The sequence below is a fragment of the Oreochromis aureus genome, linkage group 7 (genome assembly GCF_013358895.1).
Source record: "Oreochromis aureus strain Israel breed Guangdong linkage group 7, ZZ_aureus, whole genome shotgun sequence".
Classification (NCBI taxonomy): Eukaryota; Metazoa; Chordata; class Actinopteri; order Cichliformes; family Cichlidae; genus Oreochromis; species Oreochromis aureus.
The window spans coordinates 63,581,610-63,599,567 of record NC_052948.1 but is presented as its reverse complement, the minus strand read 5'-3'; the positions used below and the strand labels follow the sequence as shown (position 1 = coordinate 63,599,567).

Sequence of the window (17,958 nt, the reverse complement as noted above, 5' to 3'; positions counted from 1 at the left end):
TCTGAGGAGTTATGAATGAATGGATGACTTAATGAATGGATGAGATTATAGTTTGTTTCAAAGAATATAAAGTAAGAAACAAAAAAATACAAATGACCTGTTATGGCAGGGATCCCATCAGGTGCAGTCTTTCTGTTCACGTTTCTGGTCAGCTCTTCAATGGATGAGAGCACATCAGCAGTCTTATCTATCAGTTCCCACTGGTGAGCTGTCCTTGTTGGTGGTAGAGTGTGTTCAGAAAAACTCCCTTTTAACAGGAAGAAACCTCCGGCAGAACCAGGCTTAGAGAGGTGCAGCCATCTGCCGTGAGCGGTTGGGTGAGATGTAAACAAATCCAAAACATATATCAGTTTGCACAAAAAAGGATCCAAATGCAGCTCTGAAGCAGATAAAGGTCCTAAATCTTTGAACTACAGCCAACAATGAGAACATGAATATAGAAATGAAGCAAAAAACAAAGAAATGACTGAAAAGTGATATATTAAAAAGGTTTTTACATCCAGGAAGGAAAGCTGGCAAAAATGCTCACAGTGCAAGACACGAGATCTGAGTTACAGGTGTGCACTCTGTAAAGGGCATAAATGTTCCTGTGTCCTGTAAGAGTATATTAAACATATTCTTTGAGCTTGAAATCCAGAAAGTTTGGGAGAAATATAAAAACCAAATTCAAATCTGATACAAGATCAGCAAGTGCGATATAAGACTTGGGTGGCCAGTTTTAGGGTCAGCCACCAGAAAGCTTGAAGTAATGTGTGCAAAAACATTTTCTCTTAAGAACATCCGAAGTTTCTCTGACCCTTGCATCAGAGATGTTGACACCACAGTTATTATAGTTTTATATTTTCTAATTCGTTTTAATTTTTCCCGTCTTTTTTTGCATCAGTTAGTTTCCTGAGTGAATTTTCTTATTTCAGTTCAGTTTTTATTGTTTGAAAATGTTTTGTTTCAGTATTACAATAAAAACACAGAACTTTCTGAGCGCAGTCGTCTCATAGCCACTTTAACCAAACTAACAGACGCTAAAACTCAGAATATTTTCATTACATTTTTATTTTTAGTTCATTTTTTTACATTTGTGAAATAATTTTAGTTCAAAAGTATCGTTTTCATCCTTATTTTCATTAAATAAAATGTATTTTCACATCTAGTTTTAGTTTTTTCGTTCAGTTTTAGTTAACTATAATAACCTTGGTTTATACTGTTTTCCACACTGGTGGTTGGGCCTTGTACATCTAAGTTTAGCTCTGGGGTAGGTTAGGTTTGCAGCATGTATTATAATGGCAACAAACTCAGGTAATAAGTGAGTTTGTCTGTCATAACCCTGAAACTCCAGGGTTTAATCTGACCTTTCCTCACTAAGGCCCAACTCCTGCTTTGAGGCTTTGTGTTTTAAATATAACAATAAGAAACCAAACAGGAACCCAGAAGGACTTCAGAAAGCACGTTGGTCGATTTCGAGGAATGTTTGACGTCTCTGGGTGCAGGTGAAGGAAAATGCAAAACAGAAAGCATTAGTCAGTAAAGAAGCAGTAATGCAGTCACGCTTTAAGAATAATAAACAGGCTTAGCGAAAGCTCAAAACGGATGATAAAATTACAAACACCACGATAAAGTTCCTGTTAAAGAGGTTTATTCTTTATATTATTTTTTTATATTCTTTCTTGCATAAAGGTGCTCTTAGAAAGTCTGCATCTTAACCAAAAAACCGTGCTTTGAAACACTTTTTCTCCTTTTTGGCTATGAAAATGTCGCACATACTTACCTTGAGCTTCGATAAGAAGCCCTCGAGTATTCCGAGTGTATAATGGGACACAACCAGAGCTACGGTGATCAGCCTGAGGTCAGTGGAAGGTCAGCTTCAAGTGTGAATCTCAGAGACAGATGGAGCTCCACGCCTCTGTCCCGCTCTCTGCATGCATGCATGTTTATGACAGACCATATGTGCATGTACACGTACATGTACACTTTGGTCTCTTGCCTGTCAGCAGTTTGGGTTCTGTGGGTAAACAGCTCTGTGCCTAAGCAGCTGTGCACAGAGAAAAGCAAGCAGAGAGAATCGATACCTTTTCAGTGAGCTGAGAGAAGAGCACTGTGTTAGCGCCATGCACAGGTCCACTTTTTTGATGTGTCTCTAATGTAGTCAGGCATTCGAGAACAGCATGCAGGGTTAGCGGTGTGTTTAGGAACACTAAAACACTGCTGTACACTCAGCTCTGTCCTCAGGCTGCTACTGATGGCCGTTCCTTTGTGCTTGTGCATGTAATGCTGGGAGGTGTAGAGCATATTGATTTCAAAGCAGCGCAGACTTCCTAAAGCACACAGCCAGTTTGACACAAATGGTTCAGTCTCCTCTCTCACTGCGCTCAGGCTCATTAAAACATATTACTGTTGTTTGCCACATAACTAAGGACCTACTTTTAGGTGCCAGCGCACTGTTCAAGGAATGGAGAGGCAGCAGCTCAGCGTGCATTCAAAGACAGGGAAGCAAGCCTCTTATTGAAAATGACATTGTTGTGAAGCAACGTGCACACAGACAGACACAGAAAAGCTTTTTTTGTATTCCTGCGCTGTGTCCCCCTCTCTCAGGTCAGTTCCCTTCAGTCAGCTTTACTGGCACAGATGTCACAGCAGCAGCATCGCCCAAACATCTAAACAACTGTTAATTAAATGGTAAAGTACTCACTATGTAATAAACATCAGTCACCTGTGGGCTGAATCGATAATAATGAAATATTAGCTTCATTGTATAATTACCATAGCACCAAATTTTTAAATGTTACTGGACATTAGTTGACCGCACATACACAAAATACTACTAAAGACTAATGTCACCTGTGTGTGGTGTGTTTGGTAACTAATACGGTTCTAATAAGGCGTCAGTGTGGACTCTCACTCTACAGTCTTAAACCGACAAAAGTCCAAAGCCAAGGTCAAAATATGCTTGATGTACCTGACAGCTCTGCTGTAAACTGGCTCATAAGTTTTATGGCAAACGTGTTGTAAACGTTGCAGAGACTCGGTTTCATTTGAAAAGTTGCTTGCTGTTTCTCCATAAATATGGAGATTGTTGCTCTGCTTTTGAGGATGGTGCACTTAATATATGTGCTCTGCTCCTCCCTGCTTTGTGATGTGGCAGTACATATGAAGGGAACTTATGCCAATATTTATACTTTTTGTCTTGCTGGCCAACAGGGTATAGCACAACCTATGGTGCATTAGGAATCACATATCTAGGTTTAGCCTAGATATGCAATCATTATAATAGCCATTACATATATCTGATTCTTTTATAGTGCTTTTCTACTCTCCCGGAGTATTCACACACATACATACTCCGATGGATGGATCAGAGAGCAACATGGGGTTAATATCTTGCCCAAAGATATTTGGCATGCAGAGTAGGGGGAGCCAGGGATCAAACCACCAACCTTCCGATCAGTAGATGACCTGCTCTACCTCCTGAGCTAAAGCCACCCCATCTACATATATATATATCTATATATATCTATATCTATATCTATTTCTATAGATATAGATATAGATATATATAGATATATATGTATATATATATCTATATATCTCTATATATATCTATCTATATACATATATATATATATATATATATATATATATATATATATATACATCTATATATATATATAGATGTATATATCTATATCTCTATAGATAGGTATAGATAGATATAGATATAGATATATAGATATATATGTATATATCTATATATCTATATATCTACATAGATATATACATATATACATATATATATATATATATCTATATCTATATAGATAGATATAGATATAGATATATAGATAGATATAGATAGATATAGATATAGATATATAGATATGTATGTATATATATATATATATATGCACTTTTAACGTTGGTATCTATAGGAATTGTCTTGAGTGGCCATTACAGGAACTACAGTTTCTGACACTCGTGTGCTTTGTTTTTCAGCCATGGAGGTTACTGCTTGTCCACAACACCAGTAGAACATCACACCCGTCCTGCCTGTATGCTGAGATATTCCTCACCTCGTTTGTCTCTGTCTCTCCAGGGTGGTCCCATCCAAAACATTGAGTCGCAGCGCTGTCTGGAGCTGGTGGAGAGCCGACAGTCAGGGTTCAGTTTCCAGCTGGCAATTCAGGACTGCACGGATCAGAAATGGACCATCACCAACATACTGACTGTCCTGCCACAGTGAACGTAGTGACACCAGTCAGATATTAGGAGACCTTTCATGTGATGGACTGGTCTAACTGAGGAAGTCTGCCACTTCACACTGAAAAACCAAACTGACCCAAAGCCAGGATGGACCATCACAGAGGTCTGGTGCACATAAAATGAATGAGAGTCCAGTTAGAGATGGACTAACACGCTGACCTCAGCATCAAACTTTCAGTACTGGACTTGTTTTTAAGGAGAATCTGCATAGAAACAGATGTGCTTCAATCAGACACAGACCATTAGTAACCTAATAACCATTTTATACCAATGACCTGGGAGAAGAGACACTCACAGATGGAGCCGGAGCTCTTAAAACTCCCCACTCTGCGATGGAAATGAGAAATATAGCCACTTGTTCCGGGAGACAGGCTCATGAAATCATGTAAGCAGTCTGGTTATTGCAGGAGCGGGCCTGTGATGTATTTTGGCTCCCAGTAGGTAGTTTAAGTTCAGGCCTGAGCTGCCACTGCCTCATCACACAATCTCAAAACAAATTGAGTGAGCGCGGTTCAATATGTTTGCGTGCAGACGGACAGATGCGAGGTGAGCGTATTGTTGCAAAGCGGCCGGCGTGTTACTCACGTTTGATTTTTAGGGCAGGTTTTAAATCGTTACCATCACCGCTGGACTCAAGCGGCGCGACCGAGCAGGTGCTGTAGATTTCCTGATGTCACTAAAAAGGAGCTGGTCTAATGAAGAATAACCACAGAGTGATTTAAACTGGCACTGTGATAGAAACACCGTCACTCAGGGGTTTCAGAGTGTGTTTTGGGATTAAATGGTTTACAGACAGAACCGCCAATCATTCTGGCGTGTGTGTACACTTATAAACAGAAATCTGGAAACACCTGCCTGGACAAAAGACTTAGTGATGTGGAGAAGATGGAGCTTCATTCCACGGCATCAGTCCACCGACACCCGGAGCAGTGTGCACGATTTTAGAAATGCTGAATTATCCCTGCAGAAAAACAACAACTAACTCTCAGATTTCCTCACTATTTAAAATTTTAGTTTTTCTTTTAACTTTATTTCAAAAATCATGTTTCAAAGCGCTGTCTACACTCTCAGAAATATAATCTTAGTGCAAAAAATAATCCAGTTGGATCAAAAACCTGTAGATGCCCTGTTGATTGCCCACAGGTGGCTGTGTATCAGATGCTTTGCGTTGACTTTAATAGATACCTGCAGTATCCCTCAGCATATGGAAAAAGTGGGAATGCTGTGCACATTTGCTCTTTCAGAACCAGACTTTTTGTTAATATGGTGGGGGGTTTGTTATAAATCCGCCCTGCTCTCATAAGCTCAGTGTCTGACTACAGTTTTCATCCTCATATTGTCTGGCTACATCTGTGCTCAGAAATTTCCACACTGTCTGTAAATTACTAACTGCTCCCATCAACTTTTTCTCATTGACCTTATAAAGGATCCCTCTCCAACGTGTTTGAAGAGCGTAATCACACAATGAAACCTTAGAACAGCAGAAGACGTGGCCACAGCGCTCTCCTCGACGCTCTGGCTTTTAAGAGTCGGTCTTACAGCAGAGACGCAGTGATGAGAGCGCTCAGTGCATAATGGTGACTGCTGAGGTCAGTACATGTCAAAGTCACACCTAAACTAAGAATTTGTTGGGGTGGCCCAAACCTTGGATAAATATTCAGAAGAATTAAATATCACAGAACGTGTAATAAACCTGACTTCAGGTACGTGGTTTATCATAGCATGTCGGCAATACTCCTACACGGCCCTCAGAAGATGTTTAATCAAGAGAAATAATTGAAAATGCCTGCGTAGGTGTAGCATAAAGGTGCAGAACCTCAGATATTTATTATCCCATTTCAGACACTTCCTCCCTCCTTTTTCAATTTTAAACTTTTCAACGAGAAATGCGGCGTTCTTTTCCCTGGATTTAGAGGTCACTGCTGCCCGCTCGTTTTCTGCCATGTGGATGAAAATTTAACCTTGGATGGTTGTTCATTCAGAATACACAGCGAAAAGTATGAAAAGATCACAGTAAAATACAGATATTTGGAGTTTTATGAATTTACAAATCCAGCTGTGGTCGTTTTCATCCAGTCATCACAGGTCTGAATTTCAGGCTCATTTTCAGGCGCACAAGTTTAAACTTATTTTGGATTTTCTATAATCGACACATGGTCAGAAGTATACGTACAGGCTAAGGCCTATTAACATGGTGATCGGGACTGAATAAAACTGGTAGTTTGTTTGCATCATTACAAAGGACTGCACTCATTGGCTCACCCAAACTCAGAGCAATGGGAAAGTCCAAGTTACTCAGTGAAGAATTTGTGAAAATGCAGATTTACTTGGATAACTTGGGAGAGTCTCTTGGAGCTATTTCTAAACATCTGTAGATTTCAAGATCATAAGTTCAAACAATTGTGTAAATTATTGAGATGTGTCACCACTTTGCAGACGTCTGGAAGAAGACCCAAACTGTCACTCTCATGTCAGAGGCAGCTGGTTAGGAATCTGAAATAAATTCAAACTTGTGCACCCATTTCTTGCTTTGTAAAGTCATTAAAGAAGATTACCATACAGCCATCACACTCTGAAAAAACATCCCATCCCAAAATAGCCTGACATTCATGGCTATGATGAGTGGATGCAAACTTCTAACTGCAGCTCTGTTTTCTCTCAGCTTTGAATGCTGTTGGCATTGGTTTGGATCCACAGTCAGTGTGGATAATCTGTATCAGACAACTTTATTGTTTGCCTTTATAAGTTTCAGGTAGCCTAAAAGCTCAAAGCTGGTTTACAGAAGGTTTGTCCTGAACAATGCCAGAAGACCCGAGGGCCATTCACCATGATTCAAACCTGGAAAACAAACCGGTCATTAAACCACCAAAAAGTGCTTCAAAGACAGTTTAGCAACCCAACCTACATGTTCCTTAAACAGGTGTTAAAAGTCCCCGTTTCCACATCCAGTGCTGAATTTTAAACCGATCTCATCAAGGAAAATAGTTTTTCTGACAATTAAATGCAGCTTTAAAGTGGACTGAAAATGAGCAAACCCTAACCCTCCACGAAGGCCCACGAAGGAAAATCAGCGGCTGGCATGACCTCAGCATCCAGGTGAAGGAAGGAAACTAGCATCAACATCTGTAAGGAATGAGACAAGGAAAAGATCAGGAAGCACATCCGTAGCATTGCTACAAACTGCAACTGCAACTTTCTGACTTGATCAAATGTTTAGGAGATTAGCGACACCAGAGAGAAAGACCTCTGTGTCTCTTTGAGGGAATTAGCAGTTCACTAAAATCGGAGCAAGCACGGCTTTCCATCCTCCACCACCTACTCGGCTGCAGTGAGGTCTTTCTGCCCTTCTGCGTGGGCTGTTCAAAGGTATCCTGAAAGATGTGTACTCATCACAAATGAGTTATGTGTAGAATTAATGCAGAATCACAAAAAGTAACTGAACAGATGGATATCTGGATGGTGGACAAGTTTCCAAAGAGGGAACTTTTTTTTTTCCCTTGAAAATCAATAAAAACACTGGTGTGTGTGTCTGTGTGTCTGTATGTGTGTGTGTGTGGACTTAATGTTGTTCTGTTTTGTTCTTTAAAAATGTAATTCCCTGAAAGCTTTGCATCATAGGTAAACAACATGTAATATTAATAAGAACAAAGGGAACCGGGAGCAGGTGGCTTGTCTCGACACCTGTTGTGTGTACAGCTAAATGATGCTTGCAAGAACTTGCACCAACAGAGCAGAGTATCCTTCCCTCACCCTTAGGGGGAAACTGGCACCCACATACGCATAGTTAATCAGCACGGCAGATGCTGGTCTGACTTACAGAGAGACATTTGTGCTTCAATTCTAAGCATGTGATGAAGTAGATTGATTGTCACATGGCAAAAATCAAGTCATCTGCACTGACTTGTGGCACAAATGTAACTCCATACATGTGAGGGTATTTTCTATTTTCTTTATATGAGACTACATGAACCTTTGCTGATTGGATATGTGTGTATACTTCTGCTGAATCATGTGCAGCGTTTACAGATCTCTGAAATTTACACTGTTGTAAAGCTTTTAATCAAATATAAGTGCATTGCAGTCAATCTCCCAATCATTCAACGCTGTCTATCAATAATTCAATGCATAAAGACGATGAAGTTGAATTATTAATCTGGCTGTTGTGTATTCAGAGGTTTTTGTTTTCAGCTTACTGACGTGTCAGTAACGCGTGGCATGGCGCTGGTAACTCGTGGAGGACTGGAGCTGTTCGTCTTCTATCAGCTACTGTGTAGCATCGGTTACCAAACCTTCTGTTGATCTTTTGTTTTCGTTGTGGCTCAGGTTTGTAGATCCTGAAATTTTCAAAGTATCTCAATTTTTGGGAAGCTGTTACTATATCGAGTCATGAAAAATGTCCAAGCTATTTTGTTAGTGTATTTAAAGCAGATATTTATAATTACCAAAAATAAAAAAATATTCATGGCTAAACTTGTTCTGTGTGATTTTTCATCATTAAACACTGTTGAGCTAACATTATTTAATGATTCATAAAGGTCTAAATGAAAATTGTCTTTCATTCTTACTCTCTGTGTAAACACCATTAATAAGGAACCGCGACATAAAGTCTTCTTTTCAGAAGAATGGAAAACAGTTACTACAGTGGATTCAGAACGCTGTTCTGAGGATGTACAACCCCAATTCCAATGAAGTTGGGATGTCGTGTAAAACGTGAATAAAAATAGAACGCAGTGATTTGCAAATCCTTTTCAACCTATAGTCGATTGAATACACTATAAGACAAGATATCTAATGTTCAAACTGATAAACTTTATCGTTGTTTTGCAAATCTTCACTCATTTTGACTTTGATGCCTGTAACACGTTCCAAAAAAGCTGGGACAGGGGCATGATGCGGATGGTCCTTTTTCCTCTTTGGCCCATGATTTCCAAAAACAGTGAAATGTGGACTCATCAGACCACAGCACACTTTTCCACTTTGCGTCAGTCCATGTCGGATGAGCTCAGGCCCAGAGAAGCCAGCGGCGTCTCTGGGTGTTGTTGATATATGGCTTTTGCTTTGCATGGTAGAGTTTTAACTTGCACTTGTAGATGTAGCGACAAACTGTGTTAACTGAGCCCACATGGTAATATCCTTTACAGAATGATGTTGGTTTTTAATGCGGTGCCACCTGAGGGATTGAAGGTCATGGGCATCCAGTGTTCTTGTTCGGCCTTGCGCCTTACGTGCAGAGATTTCTCCTGATGCTCTGAATCTATTGATGATATTATGGACAGTAGAAAAATCCCAAGATTCCTTGCAATTGTGCATTGAGAAACGTTATTCTTAAACTGCTGGACTATTTGCACACACAGTTGTTCACAAAGTGGTGAATCTCACCCCATCCTTGCTTGTGAACAGCTGAGCCTTTTGGGAATGCTCCTTTTATACCCAATCATGACAAACACAATTGGGGTTGTATGTCTATGTGTGTGTAGTGTAGGTGGAGAGGCAAAGTACTGTAAACTGAAACTACTCAAAACCTCAAATGACTGAAGTCTCATTCAACTTGTGTCTTTACCAAGTTGTGTGCCTGCACCTACTAAATGTTGCATTGGCCCATGCATTTTCCTGCAGCAGCGTCTCTGCTGAACTTGGAGTTTGACATCATGAAACATGTATGAGTGGCACTCTCTGAACACTGCTAACATCAGTCCCAGTAATGCGGCTGTTTATGCTCCCACTGTCTCATAAAGGCCATCATTTGCATGCACACAAATACGCAGAAACATTTCATAATTCATGTTGCCATTTTTTAAACAAGGGAATTGAGTGATACTGTATGCAAAGCACTCTGTATAATGGGTTTACAGTAATCTCATTATGAAAAGCAAGAATGTGTTCCATCATGGTGCAGATTAAAGTGCACATTTTCAGATGGGTTCAGATAACTTTAAAGTTATTTTTTATGAATTTGTCAGTAACAAATACCACGACAATGTTCATGCATCATAAATATATTTGCACAAAACTATATGAGTGATGGACTTTGTTTTTGCGCGAATGACAATTCAATTCAATTTTATTTATATAGCGCCAAATCACAACAAAAGTCGCCTCAAGGCGCTTTATATTGTACAGTAGATCGCACAATAATAAATACAGAGAAAAACCCAACAATCATATGACCCCCTATGAGCAAGCACTTTGGCGACAGTGGGAAGGAAAACTCCTTTAACAGGAAGAAACCTCCGGCAGAACCAGGCTCAGGGAGGGCGGCCATCTGCTGCGACCGGTTGGGGTGAAAGAAGGAAAACAGGATGAAAGACATGCTGTGGAAGAGAGACAGAGATTAATAACAGATATGATTCGATGCAGAGAGGTCTATTAGCACATAGTGAGTGAGAAAGGTGACTGGAAGGAAAAACTCAATGCATCATGGGAATCCCGGCAGCCTACGTCTATTGCAGCATAACTAAGGGAGGATTCAGGGTCACCTGGTCCAGCCCTAACTATATGCTTTAGCAAAAGGAAAGTTTTAAGCCTAATCTTGAAAGTAGAGATAGTGTCTGTCTCCTGAATCCAAACTGGAAGCTGGTTCCACAGAAGATGGGCCTGAAAACTGAAGGCTCTGCCTCCCATTCTACTTTTAAATACTCTAGGAACAACAAGTAGGCCTGCAGTGTGAGAGCGAAGTGCTCTAATAGGGTGATATGGTACTACAAGGTCATTAAGATAAGATGGGGCCTGATTATTTAAGACCTTGTATGTGAGGAGCAGGATTTTGAATTCAATTCTGGATTTAACAGGAAGCCAATGAAGGGAAGCCAAAGCAGGAGAAATCTGCTCTCTCTTTCTAGTCCCTGTCAGTACCCTTGCTGCAGCATTTTGGATTAGCTGAAGGCTTCTCAGCGAGTTTTTAGGACTTCCTGATAATAAAGAATTACAGTAGTCCAGCCTGGAAGTAATAAATGCATGAACTAGTTTTTCAGCATCACTCTGAGACAGGATATTTCTAATTTTAGAGATGTTGCGCAAATGGAAGAAAGCAGTCTTACATATTTGTTTAATATGTGCATTGAAGGACATGTCCTGGTCAAAAATGACTCCAAGGTTTCTCACAGTGTTACTGGAGGCCAAGGTAATGCCATCCAGAGTAAGAATCTGCTTAGATACCATATTTCTAAGATTTTCAGGGCCGAGTACAATAACCTCAGTTTTATCTGAATTAAGAAGCAGAAAGTTAGCGGCCATCCAGGTCTTTATGTCTTTAAGACATTCCTGCAGTTTAACTAATTGGTGTGTGTTACCTGGCTTCATGGACAGATAGAGCTGCGTGTCATCTGCATAGCAGTGAAAATTTATGCTATGTCTTCTAATGATGTTGCCTAGGGGAAGCATGTATAATGTAAATAGAATTGGTCCTAGCACTGAACCCTGTGGAACACCATAACTGACCTTAGTGTCTGAAGAGGACTCTCCATTTACATGTACAAACTGGAGTCTATTAGATAGATATGATACAAACCACTGCAGTGCAGTACCTGTAATACCTACAGCATGTTCTAATCGCTCTAATAGGATATTATGATCAACAGTATCAAACGCAGCACTGAGGTCTAGCAGGACAAGCACAGAGATGAGTCCACTGTCAGAGGCCATAAGAAGATCATTTGTAACCTTCACTAAAGCTGTTTCTGTGCTGTGATGAGCTCTGAAACCTGACTGAAACTCTTCAAATAAGCCATTCCTCTGCAGATGATCTGTTAGCTGTTTGACAACTACTCTTTCAAGGATGTTTGATATGAAAGGAAGGTTGGAGATTGGCCTATAATTAGCTAAGACAGCTGGGTCTAGAGATGGCTTTTTAAGTAAAGGTTTAACTACAGCCACCTTGAAGGCCTGTGGTACATAGCCGATTATTAGAGATAGGTTGATCATATTTAAGATCGAAGAATTAATTAATGGCAGGACTTCTTTGAGCAGTTTTGTAGGAATGGGGTCTAAAAGACACGTTGATGGTTTAGAGGAATTAATTATTGAAGTTAACTCAGAAAGATCAATTGGAGAAAAAGAGTCTAACTTAACATTGATGGTACTAAGAGTAGCTGTAGATAATATTACATCTGTGGGATGATTATTGGTAATTTTTCTCTAATGATTAAAATTTTATTTGTGAAGAAGTTCATGAAGTCATTACTAGTTAACGTTAAAGGGATGGTTGGCTCAGTAGAGCTCTGACTGTTTGTCAGCCTGGCTACAGTGCTGAAGAGAAACCTGGGGTTGTTCTTATTTTCTTCAATCAGTGACGAATAGTAAGATGTTCTGGCTTTGCGGAGGGCTTTCTTATAAAGTAGCAAACTATTTCTCCAGGCTAAATGATGATCCTCTAAATTTGTGACACGCCATTTCCTCTCCAGCTTACGAGTTATCTGCTTTAGGCTACGTGTTTGAGAATTATACCACGGAGTCAGGGACTTTGGATTTGAGGCCTTAGTTTTCACAGGAGCTACAGTATCCAGAGTCGTACGTAGTGAGGAGGTAAAATTATTAACAAGATAATCGACCTCTGTTGGAGTAGCGTTCAGATAGCTGCTCTGCTCTATGTTGGTACAGGGTATTGAAGATGATAACAGTGGGTGGATTATATTCTTAAACTTAGTTACAGCACTTTCAGAAAGACATCTACTGTGATAAAGTCTACTCTCCACTGCTGTGTAATCAATTATTGTAAATGTAAATGTTATCAGGAAATGATCAGACAGCAGAGGGTTTTCAGGAAACACTGTTAAATGTTCAGTTTCTATGCCATATGTTAAAACAAGATCTAGAGTGTGATTAAAGTGGTGGGTGGGTTCTTTTACATTTTGAGAGAAGCCAATTGAGTCTAATAACAGATTAAATGCCATGTTGAGGCTGTCATTTTTAGCATCTACATGGATGTTAAAATCACCCACAATAATTATTTTATCTGAGCTGAGCACTAAATCAGATAAAAAGTCTGAGAAATCAGAGAGAAACTCTGTGTAAGGCCCAGGTGGACGATAGATGATAACAAGTAAGACTGGTTTCTGAGTTTTACAGCTGGGGTGGACGAGGCTAACACGAGGCTGACACAAAGAAGTTTCTGATTTAACATTAATCTGTGCAAACTCACTTGAGTCCAACAACAGAAGTCACCTCAAGAAGCTTCATATAGTAAAGTAAACACGGAACAATAATACAGAGAAAACTCCAACAATCGGACAACCTGCTGTGACCAAGTATTTGGCGACGGTGGGAAGAAAAAACTCCTTTTAACGGGAAGAAACCTCTGAGAGAATCAGACTCGGGGATGGAGGAGGGGCATCTGCCGTGGTCAGTTTGAGGTGAGGGGAGGAAGACTTTGACAATCCCAAGGTTGCGCTCACAAATAAAGAGGTAGGACTCGAAAGTTTTTATTTATTTAGTTTATGATGTCACTTTACATTAGCTACTAGCTACAAGCTACCAGCCCTGACAAGGTTCTGCTTGGACTTGTTCTACCTGATCTGAGGTTATCTGACTACGTCTCAGCTGCTTTTTGCTGAAGCTTTGACCTGATTTAAGATTTGACACCTAGCTTCAAACCTTCTTTGGGATTTGGGACTTTGGGGCTTGACGAGACTTGGGGTTTCACTGGGATTTGACTTTGTCGGGTTTGTAATGCCTGTTTTATTGCATCAGTTACTGCAGAATAACTGAACCGCTTCACTTTCAGACCTGTCTCATGAAAATGACATTCCTATAGAACTAAACTGCATCCTCAGTAAGGTTTTGAGAGAAACGCACATTTTCTCCTTAAAAAGAGCCTCACAGTTAAAAAGTAAGCCTATGTAGGCTTTCTGCAGTGATTTAACTTTCATCCAGAGAGTTAAAGTTTGATTTGTGTGCAGTGAAAACTTTTCCTCTATTTCCTGTATTACAAGAGTAATGAGCCAAAGCTCATTTCAGCTATTAATGGTTGCCTATAAAGTCGTGACAGCAGGGAAGCAAGAACATAAATGGTGACAACATGATGATTAAAGTGAACATTTTCTACTCATTTCCACCTTAATGTTTTTTAACTTGGACACCACTAGAAAATCGTTCACGATTCAAAATAATAACTTTTCAATGTTGTCCAAAAGTCCAAAATTACTCCAAAAGTGCATCGATGACTCATCCACCAGGTCACGGAACAACTCAGAACAACATCTAAAGACCTGCAGGCCTCACTTGCGTCGGTAAAGGTCAGAGGTCATGATTCAACCATAAGAAACAGACCGGGCAAAAAAGGCCTCCTTGGGAGAGTCCAAGGAGAAAACCACTGCTGAGCAAAAAGAGAACAGAGGCTCGTCTGAAGGCAGCTTGTCTGCGGTCTGGATCCTGAGCTCATGGCTCATGGGCATCACTTGTACGTACACTGATCACATTATTTCAAAGGGTGGCCATGTTGAATATGAACATCCAATGTTGAAACACAGTAAATATGACAGAAAATAAGGAAAAGCAGAAGACATCTGTGATGTCACAAAAATACAAGATCTGGAAATGAAGAGAGAGCTGTCTGAAAAATATTTCTCCATTTCAGTGAAGGATCTGAGCTCCTGATGACGGTCTGAAAGCTCTCATGATTTCCAAAGTTATGATGCTCTGGGGAAAACAACCCAGACCAAAGACAAAGATAATGAAGCCTCACTGGTGCAGTTTATCCTCTGTAGTGCCGCTAAACTGGGGGCAGAAGAGTGGCCCTGTGCAGCCTTGCAGCCTCTGAGGATGCACTAATTATCACTTCCAGGCGACAGCCCACTCTCTTGTGAGGCCACCGATGAGCTGCCTGGACTCACTCTTTCTCTCTGTCCCACTCGTTCTCGCCTCCTGTCATTATCCTCGCCGCTCTCCCTCCCTCTTCCTCTCACTCCTCCTCACTCAGACCTCATCCTCTCCTCTTTTTAATCCAGTTTTCCTACACTGCCTCCCCCTCTTTTAATGGATATCATTATGAAGCAGATGCATCTTCACTACAGAGGAATTCATCCTTTAACACGGCCCTTTCTTCAAGCACAACAGACATGCCCAGGCATCAGAAAGGCTTAAAGCTCAGCCTCCAGAAGCAATAAAGAATTTCCAAGGATGACTTCTAATAAAAGCCGAAGCCCTGCACCTGTATTGTTTGGGGGAGTTACCATGAACACCTCATAAACAAGCCTCTGAGCCTCTCGTAACATCACAGGCATTGTAAACCTAGCACCTCCAATGAGCCATGAGCACTCGTGATAATAAACACACACACACATGCACGCACACACACACACACATCTGTGCAACAGCGTAGCCCTAAATGGCGGCTGAGTGATTAAAGCCAGTGCTGCACTCTGGGGCCTTGAAGGGAGCGTTAACGACTTAGCAGCAACCTTTGCTCACGCCTCATTGGCTCAGGCTTCTGCTGAGTAACCGGTGAGACTTAATTGAAGGGTACACTTCGTTAACACTGTTGCCAGGTGACCACAGAGGCTTAATTGAAGGGCAACGCTTCATTGGATCTGTGCCTGTCCATCAATCAGGTGCATTAGAAAGAGCTTAGCTTTTTATCTTTGTTGGCAGCCGAATGTGTTGAATGGAAGAGAGAAGAAGTACAGGAGGAAAAGGGAAGCAGGGAAATGGAGGGGGGGAAGTAAATGCTTGGAAATGATAAGGGGTGCAGAATGAGGAGAAAAGGGCAACAGAGAGGAGGATTAAAGGTCCACGGGAGACAAGAAAGGCACGAAAAGGAGGAAGTCCTAGGGGATCTGATTATCAGATTAAGGAGCCAATGCTACATCAGCGATATTTCAGCATGGAAATGAAAGCTCTCCTGGCAGGGAAAAGGGCCTAATCTTCTGTTTCTAATTGGATAAAACCTGTGCTCAGCAAAGGAAATGATCAGAACTCAAACCCACAGTGGAATGACATTGAATTCTCATGTGCCATTCGGTTCCACAAAAAGATTCTCATTTTGTGGAATAAGCTCCTGCGGGCCAGATGGAGGGAGCTCAGGAATACATTATACTTTTCCTCTCATTCTCCGTGTATGGCAGTTGTTAACTTTAACACTTTGTTAAAGTGCAGTCATTATTGCAGTTAGGCAGTTAGGCACACATAACTTCAGCTAGTTGAGTTTCAAGGTGGGTGTGAAATGGACCCGAGCAATGGATTCCTACAAAGAGAATGTGATAATAAAATTTGAAATAAAGTCTTTTACTTTGCTAATATGGCAGAAACTGGATTATTTGCCATTACTAGAAACTGAGGCTATGGTTCATTTCTAATAAGTGTAGGAATCTCTGTATGTCTGTCCACGTTCTCTGCATCTATAGTAGCGTGTAGTGCTGCGAGCATGAATGAGCGCAGCATCACATCTGATGTCAGGAGTCTCTCCTGTCCACTGCTGCCTGCATTAAAACACAAGCATGGTTGATATATTTTTGAGGTTATTCATTGACATTTTCAAGCATCTTACCCTCCTAGGTTTAGCCATTATGATTAAGTGCCAAACATTTACTCTAAACCCAACCTAACCAAATCAGGGGTCAGTCAAAATAAAAAAAATTTTTTATGATAACACCAGTGGTTTAAAAATCACGCTGGTTCTTACCATAGACTGTATCTAAAAGATGGATGATTGCCATGTCATCACCGATTGGTTGAAGAAGCGTTTTTGCTGTCACTTGAAGTTTTAAAAGTGGACAAGTGAGATATGGAGAAAAAAAGTCACTGCGAGCTTATTGGGTGGTTTGTCCTCTTTTTGACTCTAGTGGATGCTGCCATGAAGTGAGCATCAGGATGTTTAAAGTAACGAGTGAGTCCGTGGATTCATCAGTGTAGAGATGGGCGGATGAAGCTTTGTGAAGCCTTTGAGACTTTCTCCTGATATCAGAAAAAAAATTATCTAAAGCTTCAAAGACAAACCGTACTAGTGACATCTAGTGGCCAGCTGTAATTATAAATATTTACCGCTAGAACTGCTGAGCGCTCATTATGAAAAACCCTTTTAAGCCCATCGGAGTGGGCACATTCCAGTTTGCATAACTATTTTTAAATCCTGGTATAACTGCAACCACATAAGCTAGCGCAATAATTCTTTTTGCGTATGAAACCGGAGGAGTTGTACTTACATCTTATGCATTCAACTTCCCAGGTCGCGGTTTCTTTCCACAAATGGCTTTTTGCAAAAATCGTGTAAAAAGCGCTGGCAACTACAAAAACATATAATCCAAAACACACTTTGCCAATCCGATCAGCTGTATAGTTTCTGGGTGGCTTAGAACTTAAATTGCACTGTTGGAAATAGCTTATTTTGATGCACATGCTATTTTGTAAATTGTGAAATTATAAAGACACTCAAAATAATTTTCCTGTAGTTGGAAACTATTTTGTGCAACTTTTTTGCATTTACCGTTTTGAGGGCTCTACCTCAGAAATGTCTGTAACTAGAAATATGTGTAAAAAAAAAAAAAATTCACTTTTTTGCAATTTACATAGTTACTTAATGCATACATATATTAAAATTTGGGATATAATGGTATATTGATGTATAGCAACTTGAAATGCTCCCAAAAATGGCACTACAGCATGTAAAAATATAAAGATAAGGTGTGCCGGACTTGGTCCTATGGTGGGCTTTAAAGGGTTAAACATGTGTTGAAATTAAAATAAAACTTCATCATCAGACATTTACTAAACTGGGCT

The 17,958-nt window shown here is 40.4% G+C and overlaps 1 protein-coding gene across 1 annotated transcript in view; it reads left to right on the top strand.

Annotated features, from left to right (window-relative positions):
* LOC116311308 (polypeptide N-acetylgalactosaminyltransferase 18-like) overlaps positions 1-7,364 on the top strand; it is a 295,782-nt gene extending 288,418 nt beyond the window's left edge. Inside the window, exon 11 of the mRNA XM_039615283.1 lies at positions 4,085-7,364. Within this exon, the coding sequence (XP_039471217.1) occupies positions 4,085-4,231 (147 nt within the window). The 3' untranslated portion in view covers positions 4,232-7,364. The remainder of the gene's footprint in view (positions 1-4,084) is intronic.
* Positions 7,365-17,958: the final 10,594 nt, after the last annotated feature.